The sequence below is a fragment of the Sprattus sprattus genome (assembly GCF_963457725.1).
Source record: "Sprattus sprattus genome assembly, chromosome: 4".
Lineage (NCBI taxonomy): Eukaryota > Metazoa > Chordata > Actinopteri > Clupeiformes > Clupeidae > Sprattus > Sprattus sprattus.
This window is the reverse complement of record NC_137923.1, coordinates 946,217-961,836: the sequence shown is the minus strand read 5'-3', so window position 1 is coordinate 961,836 and position 15,620 is coordinate 946,217. Positions and strand designations below refer to the sequence as shown.

At 40.7% G+C, this 15,620-nt stretch overlaps 1 protein-coding gene across 1 annotated transcript; it reads right to left on the bottom strand.

Annotated features, from left to right (window-relative positions):
* Nucleotides 1-628: 628 nt before the first annotated feature.
* LOC308364000 (class I histocompatibility antigen, F10 alpha chain-like) lies at nucleotides 629-14,189 on the bottom strand. The gene is made up of 8 exons (XM_080836933.1): nucleotides 14,058-14,189; nucleotides 7,367-7,627; nucleotides 3,482-3,760; nucleotides 2,896-3,171; nucleotides 1,883-1,981; nucleotides 1,759-1,776; nucleotides 1,396-1,430; nucleotides 629-730 (listed from the first exon to the last, which is right to left on the bottom strand). The coding sequence occupies exons 1-8, from the start codon at nucleotides 14,122-14,124 to the stop codon at nucleotides 701-703; spliced, it is 1,065 nt and encodes a 354-aa protein (XP_080693059.1). The 5' UTR covers nucleotides 14,125-14,189; the 3' UTR covers nucleotides 629-700.
* Nucleotides 14,190-15,620: the final 1,431 nt, after the last annotated feature.

Below are 15,620 nucleotides of genomic sequence, written 5' to 3'. Positions count from 1 at the left end.
AATGAATAAAGAGATGCCCTGACACAGCTTAATACAGATGGAGGATGAATATCCCAGGTGTCTGTGCAGATACTTCAGGAGCACAGCATGCCAAACAGGGTGGATCAGACCTGCACTCTTTGGCCAGGAGCCTCTCCCAGTACTGACAGTCTGCAGCGCTGCCAGACATGCTCCCCAGAAGGTAAAGGTTAGCCCTAACCCTAACCCTAACCCTAACCCAGAAGGTAAAGGTTTATCTGTAATTATCTGTTTATTGACTAATATTACGCTGATCAAAGGAAAATAAGAATACTTTATATTTTTGCATGGTGGATGACTGTTCCCTTCTACAGTAAAGTATCAATAATTGCCCACTTCCCACCACCAACTAAAGAGGTTAACCAAATGCAAACCAACACAATACAATTAAAGAAAGCACAATATCAGTGGCTTGACAAAGATGCTAGATGTGATATTTAGATGTGTCTTTAGGTAGAAGAATCTTTGCAGATTTTGTATGTTGAAACAGATTTTAACAGCCACTAAACATGTTTTACAATCTAAACAGCAGATTTGAAAAGGATGAGTTATTGCTGAATACCGGAATAATCAAAATAAAGCTGAAATCTGCATGTTATGGATAAATCACACGTTGCAAATAAGCTGTTGCATATACAGAGAAAAACATCAATCTGTTGATTTGCATGATCCTTCCTCATTCTTAATGCTTGGCAGTCAACACCCTTAGCTCCTGGAGGGAATTGACACAACAGATATTAGATTAACAAACTTAATCAGCACAAAATGATGACCCTCAGTACACAACTGATGACACAGAGGGAACACAAACACTCATATCTGCCTGTCTTGTAGAAAACATATAAGAACATATAAGACTAAATGGTCTAAACTAGTGGTTCTCACATAAATCACACCTTTGTCTTCAGCCTGGCCAATGAAAACTGATAGTTATGATGATAGTTATGATCATAAGCTTTTTTCATCCTATTGTTTCTGTCTGCAGTAGCTTAGTCTACATATGTACCTTCCATCATTCCAGCTCTTTTCTCTTCCTACTGAGATAAGCCTTGAGATCCCCAACACTGGTTTCGTATTTGCAATAAAAATAAAAAGTGATTTAGGTTTCTGATCTAATTGTTATCTCCGTTAATCCACCTGCTCTGGGTTGTGCCCCGCATTGCCATTAAGATGTTAGCATTGCAATCGCCTGTAGCCTCCTGAGCACTATACTCTTGCCTTTATTATATATTAATTCATATCACATTCTTATAACATAAGTGCAACACCAACACATACACTCATAACAGATCATTCAAAATCTTTTCTTTCAATTTGGGAAGCATAGGCTTGTAAATGTTTGTGAACCCCTGGTCTAAACTGAAGACTGAACCGTACCTTGGGATCAGAGGTATCAGAACCGGAATCGGACTCTGTGAAAAGGTCAAGGCACATATAAAACAAAGACATGAATCACAATATTAACTATAACACTCGTATAGTACAACAACATTTAAAGTATGTATATTGTTTTGTTAGCAATTTTTATTTTAGTTAGATATTGATAATATAATTTCAGTATGCCTTGCCATCAAGTAAATGTGGTTTGACAAGATGACAAGACACAAATGTATAATGGATGATAAAAGATTGATGACCTAGATACCAGCAAAATATCAAATATCAAATAATTGAGTAATCTAGAAGAATGAGTTTTTCAAAATAACTTTATCTGGTCAGGTAGCTGCAAGAGGTACTCACGCTTGGCCTCGTTGTACACTGTAAAGACACAATAGAATAATTAGTATGCTGATGCATCATCAAGGCTGAAAACAGTTTTATTTGATCAAAAACAATGAAATTGCATGAAAAAGGTTACTCTTACCTTCCTTCGGCCTCGTCATGAAAAAGACAACCGCAACAACCACACCAATCAAGACAAGAGCAGCGATGACACAGCCAATGATGATGCCAAGGTTACTACCTACAGACGAAAAGGTCTCTGTTAATCGCCACCGCAACAGCATTAAATGCACATATGACCCTGATCATCCTACAGTGAGTCTGGGATGGTGCACAGACCTGCTAAATGAAACTAGTCAAGCAGTATTTCTACCTTCTCTGTACATAACACTGAAAACGCCATGAAGACCTCAAAGTAGAACAACACTGATTTTAGAGGACTACAAGATTAATTTTATAATATAGCCTACACATGATTCAAAAGTGTAAATAAATTGTTATGCGTAATCACATTGTGTAATTTTGTTGAATTTTGCTAGAAGCCTGCTCCATTAGTGGCTTATGGACAGAGTGCCACTTACAATAACTATGGCTACAACTGCCAATGATTTTGCGTTTCTGGAAGCATCGCTCCAAGTTAGGGTTGGATCTACTGCTCATCACATCAGGTGGAAGCATAGAAGCTTGGTAGTTTCTATCATTGATGAAATGTATTCTGTTTGTTGCCCTACATTATCTATTTCCTCTACTAGATTCACACCTTTCTGTAAGTCTGTTCGCATAGGTCCAGAAGATTTGGACCTGAAAAGTATTATGAAATGTTTGAGACTAGTTTTGATATTCGATGCGCTGCAGTACCCCATTAGTGGTGTTATTGGGAGTATGGTGTATAAAGTACAGTGGTCCAGATTTGAAGCCTCACCACTACAGTGACAGACAGAGCAATGAGTGGGTGAACAGGAGTAGATCACTCATCACGGCTCACTGGTTGTATATAATGTGCATTATACACAAATGGCAAAAAAAACACAGATCCGTACAATTACACAGCAAATGAGCCATAGTGCAAGGTTTGGTTCATGAAAAGCATATAATGTTACAGTCATTATTGACATTCCACTACTCCATAGTGGTGTTTAAGGTGTTGGTTCTTACCATCTTCCACAATCAAGATTTTAACGATGGTCTCTCCGCTCTTGTGGGCCACCTCACAGGTGAAATTTCCCTTCTTCCTCTCCTCAGGTGACACTTTAAGCTCGGCTCTCTTCTGGAAGGTTCCATCCTCATTGGGCAGCGTCTCCCCTATATCCACGTCCTCATGCATGTCCACTCCATCCCTATTCCAGGTGATCATCACTCCGTCAGGATAGAAACCAGTGCAATGGCACACCACTCTCGAGTCCTTTTGGAGGAGGGTGACCTCAGGGCGGACTGGAAGGGAAAGGAAGTAAGAGGAGGGGATAGAAACCATGAAAAAGAAACAGTACAGTAACAATGAAAATGACAGCAATACAGGAAAGCAAAGGCACAGAATGGTATAATGTTTGTCAACATGGAATAACTATCTGAACATAGAGTCCATTACACTGTACTACATTGATGTACATTAATAAAGTGAATATATTTGATTAGAGATTGAAAAGAAGATATCTCTTGGTGGAGGACATGAGTTTCAACATAAGGACTGGAATCCTGCCCCCTGTAGAGCAAATACAGTTATCAGTGGTGTGTGCTGCTGTACCTGTCCTCCCCAGAGTGCTGCTCCCAAACTGCACATACTTCTTCAGCCACTCAATGCACTCCTGGGTGAAGTACTGCTTCTGATCCTCGAAGAAAGCCCTGTTATTGTCATATTTGTGTTTTGTCATAAGAGCCTGTGGATTTGATGCAATGAATCTCAGGTTCTTCAGATCCAGTGAGATAAAGTCTTCTCCATCATAACCTAACTGACGATATCCATCAACATCTCCACTCTCATCATCCCACTGACAGCCATACATCTGCTGGAACGTGTGCACACCTGAGGGTAGGATGGGGAGAAAGATTTCAGACTCATCAGAATCACACCTCTGATTCCTCACTACCTTCATCATCTGCATCATTCTAATATTCATTCAACTGTCACCCAGAAGTTGTGCAACCATCAGCATGAACTTGTATCTGCTTTCATGAGTGTGAAAGAGTCTGTTACTTTGATCCAAGTTCAGGTTTGCAGATATTCAGGAAAACTCGGGAAAGTGTCCAATAGTAGAAATACGTTTATTCCAGCGTCACAGGACAATCCGAACGCATGTTGCACGAACGGTTCTTTCAACATACTAACAGGAGTTCACTTCTTTTATACAGTATAAGTTACAGGTAGTGGGTGTGTCTAGAGGTTGGTACTAGTTGAGTGGATGATTGCTAATAAGGACTTTGACCTTGATTTAATCTCACTGAATGAATACCTTGATTAAATCCCATTGATTACAAAAGGGTCAGGAGGCCAGCTTGATCACGTTAAATAGACTGATATCTAACAAGTGCATGATGAGTGCATGGCCTTCTCACATGAGTGACCAGTCATTCGTATGTGTATACATGTGTGTGCACAGGAGACAGAAAAACAAAAAGCAGTGCATGCAAATGGAATTACATTCACTTCATGTCTTGCTTCTGTTCTGTTATGATGTTAAATTCCTGGTTTTATTCCTTATTCATGTTGCCTTTACATGATGTAGGGGAGAGGGGGGTAAGTTGTCACACTGGGGCACAATCTCAGAGCTGGGCTAAGAGCAAACACAGTCCAGCAGCAGCAGCACACACACATCAGGAGACTGCAGCCACGTAGAGACCCATCTCTCTCTCCCTCTCTGTGAGTGTGTGTGTACATGTGTGTCTGTGCATGCACCTCTCCTCTCTTTCTCTCTGTCTGTAGGTGTGTGTGTACCTCTCCTCTCTTCCTCTCAAAGCACCAGCTATTCATCTCTTGCCCTTGTGTGATTCCCTGTGAGGTCTGAGCTTCTTCTGTGTGCATGTGTGTCACGTTATGTGAATGTCCATGTTTGTGTGTGAATCTGTAAGTGTATGCATGCATGTGTTACACCCCTCCTGAGTTCCCTCCTCATTCAACACCTGGGGCAGCAGCCTCACACTGACCTAAGTGAGGAGGAGCACAGCTGTAGGTTGACTATGTAAGTGTGTGTTTGAGAGGGAAACAGACAGATTCTCTTATTCTCCATGATGGTGTTTTTATCAGAGTAGGAGAGGGAGAGAGAGTCACTGAAAGAAACTCTAAGCCAAGACCTGTATGTGTGAAAGGCTATGTCCTAGCCGTCTGTGCAAAAAGCTCTAAACTGACCAGTTTTGAATTGTGTATTTCTACGTGCGAGAGAGACTTTGTGATAACCTTGTGTGTGCGAAAACCAGACTTGACTTCAAACTTCATGTTTTAGTGTCTGTGAAGCTGTACTGGCCTTTAGTGTGTTTGCCTCTCCACTTTCCTCTCTAATGAGACCCCTCTCTATGTGACACTACAACACTCTGCACTGGCACTGTGTGTGGAATGGGGGTTGGGCTAGTCTGCTCTTCATTCTGTGCCGAACCTTCATCAGCCCATTAAATCTCAGAACCCCATCCTCTCATCTCACTGCACTAGCCTGTGATTACTAGTGATGTAGTGGGGGCATGCAGTGTTGTGCTGGGGTAACAGTGTTGTGCTGGGGGTAACAGTGTTGTGCTGGGGGTAACAGTGTTGTGCTGGGGGCATGCAGTGTTGTGCTGGGGTAACAGTGTTGTGCTGGGGGTAACAGTGTTGTGCTGGGGGTAACAGTGTTGTGCTGGGGGTAACAGTGTTGTGCTGGGGGTAACAGTGTTGTGCTGGGGGTAACAGTGTTGTGCTGGGGGTAACAGTGTTGTGCTGGGGGTAACAGTGTTGTGCTGGGGTAACAGTGTTGTGCTGGGGTAACAGTGTTGTGCTGGGGGTAACAGTGTTGTGCTGGGGTAACAGTGTTGTGCTGGGGTAACAGTGTTGTGCTGGGGGTAACAGTGTTGTGCTGGGGTAACAGTGTTGTGCTGGGGGTAACAGTGTTGAGTTGTGTGGGTTGGCCATGGTGTGTGTGGGTATGTGGGTGTGTGAGTGTGCGTGTGAGTGTGCGTGTTTGCGTGTGTGTTTGCGTGTGTGTGTGTGTGCGTGTGTGAGTGTTTGAATATATGTGTATGTATGTACTGTATGTAAGTATGTGACGGCTTAGACAGTGAGAGAGAAGGAACAAACCGTATGAATGGGATGTGGACAGAAGGTGGAGGAAAGAGAGGAAAAGTAAAAGAGAAGGAGACATGTTCTGGCCTCTACCGTGTAAATATTAAGTGTTTGGTTTAAAATGTGGTCATCAAGCAGACAAATATACAGATAAATACGGATGTTGCACTTAAAAGCCTGTACACAGACATGGAGCAAACTGATGAGTTTCTTTTTGTGAGAAGGGGTGGCTCGAAAGTTAGAATTATTTGATAAAGTATCAAATTTCACTAGAGCCTAGATTTTCGTTTACCCGTCAAACGTCTGTCATTCTTCCGAGTCCATCTGAGCCAAACAAATTTAGTTTGATCCCATCTGATCAAAGAATGTGCTTCCAATATTCATCAGGCTTCTTTCCATGTTCTTTAGCAAAGTTAAATCTGGCAGTGTTGTACCAAAGAGCTGTTAGGCTCAGATGGGGTCCATATGTTTGGTGTGAACCTGAACAGGGCTTCCACAGTGAATACATAGTCCCAAAAGTGAACCACTTTGGGGTGCTACAAGGGTGCCTAGAATTTGTATCGCAGCTTTTACGTCCTGCACTCTATTCTGGGTTTGTATTTCTGGGGGGCTTTCCCACCACAACCTCCTCACTTAACATAAAATGGGTTTCAAGCACACACCCCTTACCCCAGGTAGCCTGAAGGAAGATAACCTGTGTGAAATGCAGTGCAAATGAAAGGATGCTGGAGGAGTGCTTCCTGTAAGGTACTGGTCAAACATTTGTGCAGGAATAATGTGGTCCAGACTGTATGTTACTATTTCATACCCTCCTCTATACTACACTTATGGTGCAAATGTCATCATACAGCTACAAATCTAACAGAAGGTAATTTCTAATCTTGGTAGAATTAATTTTATGAGGAAACAGTACTGTCTGTGAAAAAAATCATTTGATTAAGTCTGTTAAACCTGAAATGTGATGAATATAACAATTTAAAAATACTAATGGTATTGTTAATGTATTTACAAATATGTATGATCAATTTAATGCAGCAATGGTAAATTAAAGTGCCATTTTTCTATGAAAAATATTCCTGTGAAGGTGCTTTCCTTGTGTTTGTAAATTATAAATATTTGCCTTTTAAATCTATGAAAGCTCACATCATTGTGTTTGTGTCTTTGCTTGCTCTGTGCATGTCTGTGTTTTTATGGTATTTTCGTACGACCCCAAGAGTAAATCTTACATATTTACATCAATTGAATACTGAGTGAAAAACATTTGTGCGCACTGAATGTTGTAGTGCACCTCACTTGGTCACATTCTTAACTCACTGTTGACTCAATGATCTTTTAAAGACTGGAAAGACGGGAGAGCAGAGCAGAAATAATGTAATGAAAACTTACCTTCAGTCTGGTTGAAGCGGGATTTGGCAACAGCTATGTTGTTAGCATTTACTGCCTCATGTCCAACTAAGCCTTGGGTGTTTCTGTTCCAGAAATCAATGTCTACTGCAGCAGCGACCCACTCTGCTTTTGGTACCAGTCTCTTAGTGAAGCTGTCATAGTGGCTAATCTGTTGCCCATCCACATCAGCAGCAACTATAAACTGTGGGAAATTTGGGATGCCAGACGTGCCAGTATAGAAATACTGATGAGTGTGTATCACTGAAAGAGAAAAATGGCGTATCGTGAGACAATTTACCTGAGAAATACCTGCAAAATCATATTCCTACATTATCTACCATTTGCTGCCAGACAAAATCCATTCATTGTAATGTACACTACAAATTTGCAATTTGTGGCAAATTGAGCAAATTTGTTAGTCTTTGTTGACACTCCTTTTTCCACCATGAATCATACATATGAAATCCTTCTGGGTAGGCTGTCGCTGACCTGGGCCTCGTTTCCCGATAACGACGTATCTTAACGTTCTACGTGGATTTTCGCGACATAGTAGACTCAGTAACACTTTCTATTTACGAGTGTTTCCCAACCATCAACTTAAAGTCAGGTGCACGAGCGCAACGTGCACGAGTTCTTAAGTATCTCTTAGGAGCTGTTTACGTCACGTTAACCTGTTTACGTTAATTGCTGTGAAATTAGCTAGCCTATGCGTGCATCGAACGTGCAGTGTGCACTGAATTCGGGGCGGGGATAGTAACGCCATCTCCAGCAGAGTATTTAAACTGTGTTCCCATTGTAAGGACATTTATTACGATCTGTCTGAGAGTGGGCTGTCAAAGCTAGCATCATCAAAGTCATACAGTACAGTAGGCTACATACATTCAATAAAATTAACCTACATTTGAGTCCAACTGCATGACCATTCTTACCCTACACTTACCCTTACAATAAAGAAGTGATCCTATTTCAACCATAACTTCATTTTAAATCATTTCTTTCTTTATGACATTTAGTTTATAGTTTAGACAGCAACGTTGACATATTCAACTGCATCCACTACATAATCTCAAACTTTATTTGTTGGTAACTCTCCAAAAAGGCTACCATTAACACATGTCTTAATGAAAAGGAAACATGCATCACAATAATACTTCAGTGTAACCTGTACCTATGTGGAGTGCAAATATGTCTTGCCATTACACTACCCAACAGCTCTACGTCTGCTAACACTACAGAATGCATAATTCCTACGGGCACTGCACTAGTTTTGTATAGCCTAATCTTTATTTTCAAATACTCAATATTCTTTATTTCTATTTTGATGGGAATAGGCAGGTGAAACAATGACATTCTCATGATGTGCTATACACAGAAACATCGTTTGGATTTCTTCTATAATAGGCCGAACGACACCCCTGGTGGATTGCATCGCTAACTGTGAAGTTACTACTGGATTGCATCGCTAAGTGTGAAGTTACTACTGGTCCTGACCACACGTAGAATTCTTCTCAACGAAAGATAAACTTAAGCTAAGTGCCGCGTCGGGAAACCGGTCTGCAACGTAGGATTCCTCTTACGAACGAACACAGTCCAGCAGCAGTAGCAGAACACACATCAGGAGACTGCAGCCACGTAGAGACCCATCTCTCTCTCCCTCTCTGTGAGTGTGTGTGTCTGTGTAGTGTGTATGCACCTCTCCTCTCTTCCTCTCTGTCTGTAGGTGTGTGTGTACCTCTCCTCTCTTCCTCTCAAAGCACCAGCTATTCATCTCTTGCCCTTGTGTGATTCCCTGTGAGGTCTGAGCTTCTTCTGTGTGCATGTGTGTCACGTTATGTGAATGTCCATGTTTGTGTGTGAATCTGTAAGTGTATGCATGTGTGACACCCCCTCCTGAGTTCCCTCCTCATTCAACACCTGGGGCAGCAGCCTCACACTGACCTTAAGTGTCGTTTACATGGACCCTAGTTTGTCAATCTGATACTGATAGCTAATACAGATAGCCCTATCATTTATACGAGCACTCTTTATCCGCACTCTCGATCCGCAACAATCGAAGTCTGGGGTAGAAAGTGAGTAGATTTGAATCAGTACGGGGGCTGGTGTTCGTCTGCACGGATTCACGCAACCTGATGACGTCATTGCCCCACGTGATCACCTCGCGATCTCCAACCAATATATATATCACTTGTTCTCCCTCAACATGTCACTCGTGTGATGTAATTCTTTTTATTCAGACCTTACATAACTTTCATGACCACAAATATAAATTGGCGATTTTAATTTGCGATTTAATTTGCTTTTTTATTCATAAATGTATGTAAAATGGTCGGAGCAATGCCTCATGGGAAATGGGATTACAGACATGTCATGTTGTACTGTTCCAAACTCTTTATTATCAGTAGAAAATAGAATTCATTTTTGCATAACCTTTAGTCTGACCACTGATTTTATTAACCACCATAATGTAATGTTGCTAATTGGAGCTTGAATGTTTTGTGTAATGTGTTTATCCGTGTGCTATGCTGCTTTACCGTGTGCTGTGTAATCCTTCCTGTACGTTTTTCACGTTTTTTTCAGTTGTATGTAGCAGCGCTACAGCGCCACCCACAGGCGTGGGGTATGTACTACAGCCCGTTCAACATAATCTGGTGGCTCCGTTTTTACGCAAATCTCTCATTACCAGGCTCTGTCTTTACGAAATTAAAAGATTCGATAGGTGTGAAAAATGAACCAGATTCAGTGAATCTAGGGTCCGTGTAAATTCAGCCTAAGTGAGGGGGAGCACAGCTGTAGGTTGACTATGTAAGTGTGTGTTTGAGAGGGAAACAGACAGATTCTCTTATTCTCCATGATGGTTTTTTTTATCAGAGTAGGAGAGGGAGAGAGAGTCACTGAAAGAAACTAAGCCAACACCTGTATGTGTGAAAGGCTATGTCCTAGCCTTCTGTGCAAGAAGCTCTGAACTGACCGGTTTTGTATTGTGTATTTCTACGTGCGAGAGAGACTTTGTGATAACCTTGTGTGTGCGAAAACCAGACTTGACTCCAAACTTCATGTTTTAGTGTCTGTGAAGCTGTACTGGCCTTTAGTGTGTTTGCCTCTCCACTTTCCTTTCTAATGAGACCCCTCTCTATGTGACACTACAACACTCTGCACTGGCACTGTGAGTGGAATGGGGGTCTGTATGTGTGCCTGTGTATCTGTGTGAGTGTGTATCTGTGTGTGTATGTTTCTCTGTATGAGTGTATATTTGTGTATCTGTGTGAGTGTGTATCTGTGTGTGAGTGTGTGTATCTGTGTGAGTGTGTGTATGAGTGTGTATCTGTGTGAGTGTGTATCTGTGTGTGGGTGTGCGTGGCAAAAAAGGAAAAAGTTCATTGGCAGGAGTTGGAGTCAACACCCTAAAGAGCAACACTCTATGGGAGGGTGGCAAAATAAGTCATTGTTTCGGAAGATCCACATAAAAGCATGTATGGGAGTTGCTTAAGATGTGAGAAAAGGTTTTATGTCCAGCTGATACCAAACTAGAGCATTTTGGCCAAACTGTCAAAGCGCTAGATGCTGCGTTAATCCAACACTGTCAATGCCACTGTTACACCAGCGATGACAGCTCACTCAAATTGTTGCGTTGGAATGCGTTGATGCGTCAGCGTTAACGCATCCCCATCCACTTTGAGTGGGGTGACGTCATCCTTTGCCGAACTGAATTGTGGCTCCGGTTCGCGTGCTATCATTAGACAGGGTGCTCAGACACCTCGCAAATCCTATGATACGTATTTTTCAATTTTACAAGTTGGTTGTTTGACTTTTTTTTGGTTAGATTTTTTTAAAGTTAGCGAGAAATAGACACTGTACAATGTAAAAACCCCTTTATTGTAACTGAAAAATACTTATCATAGGATTTGCGAGGTGTTTGAGCACCCTGTCTAATGATGGCATGCTATTACTCACAGGGTAAAAGCTTGCTAGTGACGTGATTGGTTTGTTGACCTGTCAATCTCACTATAACGTCTCCGGTATCAACAGAACCCCACGCGCCAGACTCCTCCTCCGCCTTCCGTTGAAACAACGCATTCCAACGCAACAATGTGAGAGAGCTGTAGGTGTCCTGCTCCTGCCACGCCCCCTCCTGGTTCAACTCACCTGCCTCAGTCACCTTCCCAGTTCCCTGATTACCTGATTACCTGCACCTGTCACTCTCTCCACTATATAAACTCCTCACTTCCTTGTCTGGCCATGTTTCAGATGGACCAGTTCCAGAAGTTCCATGGACTATTCCACTTCCTGTGTTCATCCCTGTCTCCTTTCCTGATCTATCTCTCCACGTTCGCACTTGTTTTCCTAGTTCATGTGATTACTAATTATGTCTGCTCAAAAACTCCTGAGCATTGTGGTATGTTGGACAGTGAGCTTCTGAGCTTTGCACTAGTGGAAAATATCTTCTGAGCGTTAATTACCAGTTAACTTTTGTGTTCTCCCTGTTATTTCCCCTGTTCCCCGCTGTCCTGGCTGTATCTAATAAACTCTGTCCACTCACGTCTCTGTGTTCCCTGAAGTCCGTGACGGCCTATAGCAACAGCATCCCTATACTGAAATATGGCAGCAGTAATGCCATGGTGTGGGGATATTTCTCATGTGTTGGAAATGGGAAACTTGAAGGAAATATGAAATATGAAACTTCTTTACTTGAAATCACAAGAGGACATGTTGTAGTCTGTTGGAAGGCTTTGTTTGGAAAAAGTTGCTGGTTCCAAGTAGTTGCATTTCTGAATTGAGTCTGAGCCGACCTTAAGGCAACACTGGAGTGAATCTAAACCAGTAACATGAATGTTCTAGAATGGCTCAGTCAAAGCCCTGATCAGAATCCTAGTGAGAATCTGTGGCACTATAGTCCAGGAGCCCCATCCCACCTATTCTACTTCAAAAGCAGCAAAGGCATTCTCTACCCAGGGTTAGTGTATAGGGGTTGAATACTTTTGCCAGCAAAATATTTTAGTTTTTAATTTGCTAATATTTCATTTCAGTTTAAATGACTTATTTAGATAAAGAGGTTAAGCGTTCACAATGAAAATTGTTAACAAGAAAATGGTGATGACTTTCAATAGTGTTGAATACTTTTGCAAGGCACTATATATTCAGGTTTAAATACAATTTCATTTCAAAATATTCACAAAAAATGACAATACAATTTGCTTAAAAACACAACATCTATAAATTGTAATGTACACTACAATTTTGCAATTTGTAGCAAAATTAGCAAATGTGTTTTCCTTTTTCCACAGTGAATCATAAATTAAATGTTTCTAGGTAGGCTATCACTGACACCCACAGTTGCTGAGAATTATTCCTATTCTCTTCAAATGAATTTACTATATGTCTGGGTTGAATGACCACATTATGATACTAAAATGTTGAGGCCTCGTTATCTCTCTAGTCTAGTGCACTGGTGGCCTGAAGAATGAGAAGAGTGAGCTCAGAGAATGCAACTTTCCCTAACCTGTTGGTGCACACTACAACCCAGGCATATTCAGAAGAAAAACCATCACTTCTACTTTTCAATATGTGCACAACACATAGGGCAACAGAAAACAGGTCTACAATTAGCTATTTTGATATCTCATATTTTGATGTATTAGCTCAATCTGTCGATTATGCTTTCAATTAACCATTAGTTGCATGGTTTGGGGGAAAAAATCCAATATAATTTATATATTTTTAAGATTTAACATTTATGTATTAAATATAATCTGGAGTGCTCATTTGCACACTCAAAAAACATTAAGTGAACCTGTGGTACTGAATACTGCAACAGTGAATGCAATCCATTCATTCATGAATTAACTGATGTATGAAAAGATCTCTATGCGAACTGTGGTCAGTACTATCAATGCAATCATTCTCTGGATTTCCAAGTTAAATATAATAGATACAGGACAAAGTATGCACTTTACATGTCTGGAATTGGGCTTGCCCCGCAGTCACATTTCTGGGTAAAATATTTTATAAATAATTATTCTTGTTTTGGTTGTTGCTATAATTGTTATTGTTAATGTTTATATCTGGAAACACTACGCTATTCATTTCTCCAAAGAGACACACCTCCTAGGCCCATGGTCATCAGTCTCTAGGTAGAACTTCTGTAATAGGTTTGTAAAATAAAACGAAACTGCAGGGTATCTTTCACTTTGACACAATGTGAAACTAATTATGGCAATCAAACGGTATAGAAAAGTATAAATGGGTAAGGTTACAGGTTAGCACGATGACAATTACGATAATGGCACAGCTCTTTACTCACAACAAACGTATCCTTAACCTTAACTGCAGTAGCAGGGATTTAAGCGATAATAACGCGTGAAATTCCAGCATAACCAACACATTGCCATGCGGTAGGCCAAATCCCTGGTGTGCAAAATACTCTAAAGAGTTACAAGATGTGCAAACACCAGAACGCTTAACAGCCTACCGATACGTCGCATTAAACCAAACAGAATAACATCTGCACCTATCAAACTCTTCATGCAGTTTACACGGTAGACTTTCAAGTCAAGCAAGCTTCAATCTTCACACAGTTTTTTCTTATCTTCCAAAAGACTGAGTATGAACCTTCTGCCAAATCTCCACGGCACAAAGGGACAGCAAACAAAAACCCAGCGAGATCTTTATACGAAAATAAAAACAACAAACTAACCTCCTGAAGCAACATGGAAACAGCAAAGGACTACCAGAAGCGCTGTGGTCGTCATATTTGTCTTCATCAGATGTAAACAACTCAGAGTGATAATGTATTTTATTTCCCTCCTGACTGCACGGTACTGCTCTATCAAACTCCCTTTGCAACTGGCATACAACGACGGCACTCAGAATGAATAAGTAATAGTAGGCTGACATGCCACCAATTAGAATTTCTGGAAAGGAGACTGGCACCCAATGTCATTTTATAACAGTGCAGACGTCATCTGTTCAGTGGCAGAAGTTGTTCTGTAAGGTTAGCTTTGGAAACCGAAAGTATAATCTGCAGCAAAAGATATGTTAAGTACGACCATAGTGGGGGTAATTTGCTGTCTAGATGGATGAAGAATTACTGGAACCATCTTTGCTTCATCTTAAATATGATAGTGTAATTTATTAATTGTTTTGTAAGTCCTGTAACCCAGATGTTATGTTTTGTTTTGAAGGAGGATTTTTGCCCAATATACCAAACCAAAAACACTGCACAGTGAAAAATACCTCACATTGTTGAAATTTCAAGTTTTTTCAATTAATGTCATGGTTTTGACAAAGACGTTTTGAATGAGGTAAAATATTGACTCCTGAAACTTATTTTAGATTCATTCAAATCATGTCAATGGACAAAAACATGTCTTGTGAAGAACTCCTGCAGCTCAACTGGTAGTAGTAATCATAAGAAAAGCAATGACATAGGTTTGATACCCAAGGATCACAAATACTTTAATTATGTACACTGTATAAGTCAATTCAGATGAGTTTCTGCTCAATAAGAAACAAACTGGACTATATGAAGACAAGAATCTTAATATCACTGGCAAGGTCAACATTCTGAGTAAGTGAACATGCCATTTTTGTATTTCTTATGGCAAACCTTTTGGATCGCAGCCTTATATCAATGAAATGAACATTGGTGTAATGCTTTGAGAAACACTTCTGTCGAGGTCTTGAAAATTAAAAACTGCAAAAATGTTTAACTTAATGGCTTAATGTATTAAAGCTTTTACTGTAATTACAGGCGGTTGAGGTTTAAATGGATCACTTTTGTACGTCTGTACATTTGGATGAAGCCTTGTTCCAAGCGGAAATCTGCTGACCAAAGCTGCATTCTGCTGAGTTATGTTTGTAACTATCATATTGCAGCACTAATGTGTTCCATTATGAAGAAAGCCATCTAATCACAAAAGCGTGAATTCAAACCATTATATGCTGGACATCGTGGAATGAAACCAAATGTTTGGCCATATTTACAACAAAAATGTAGTAATTAGTTATTGACTATAGTAAGGCTGTAACGTATTAATAACCACAGTTAGCACTTAACCATCAGTCTGTTAGTAAGTAGAGAATCGCGAAGAAGCTTCCACCACTTACTGCAAACTTAAACTGGAAAACATCTAGTTCATTTTGACCATTTATGCACTCATTGGTGGATGTTATATGTCAGGATCCTGGTGCAAAATCAGGGAGTATGTTGAGTGATCAGCGCTCTACCTGGAGCTGGAGATGAGTCAGAGAGACGTGT

What these genes read in the sequence shown, in the direction of transcription:
- LOC308364000 (XM_080836933.1), bottom strand. Translation starts at nt 14,124, where the DNA reads ATGAAGACAAATATGACGACCACAGCGCTTCTGGTAGTCCTTTGCTGT. An exon ending in CCGCTTCAACCAGACTGAAG is followed by an intron (nt 3,761 to 7,366) that starts GTAAGTTTTCAT and finishes TCCTACCCTCAG; the next exon opens with GTGTGCACACGTTCCAGCAG. An exon ending in CTGATACCTCTGATCCCAAG is followed by an intron (nt 731 to 1,395) that starts GTACGGTTCAGT and finishes AATTCCCTCCAG; the next exon opens with GAGCTAAGGGTGTTGACTGC.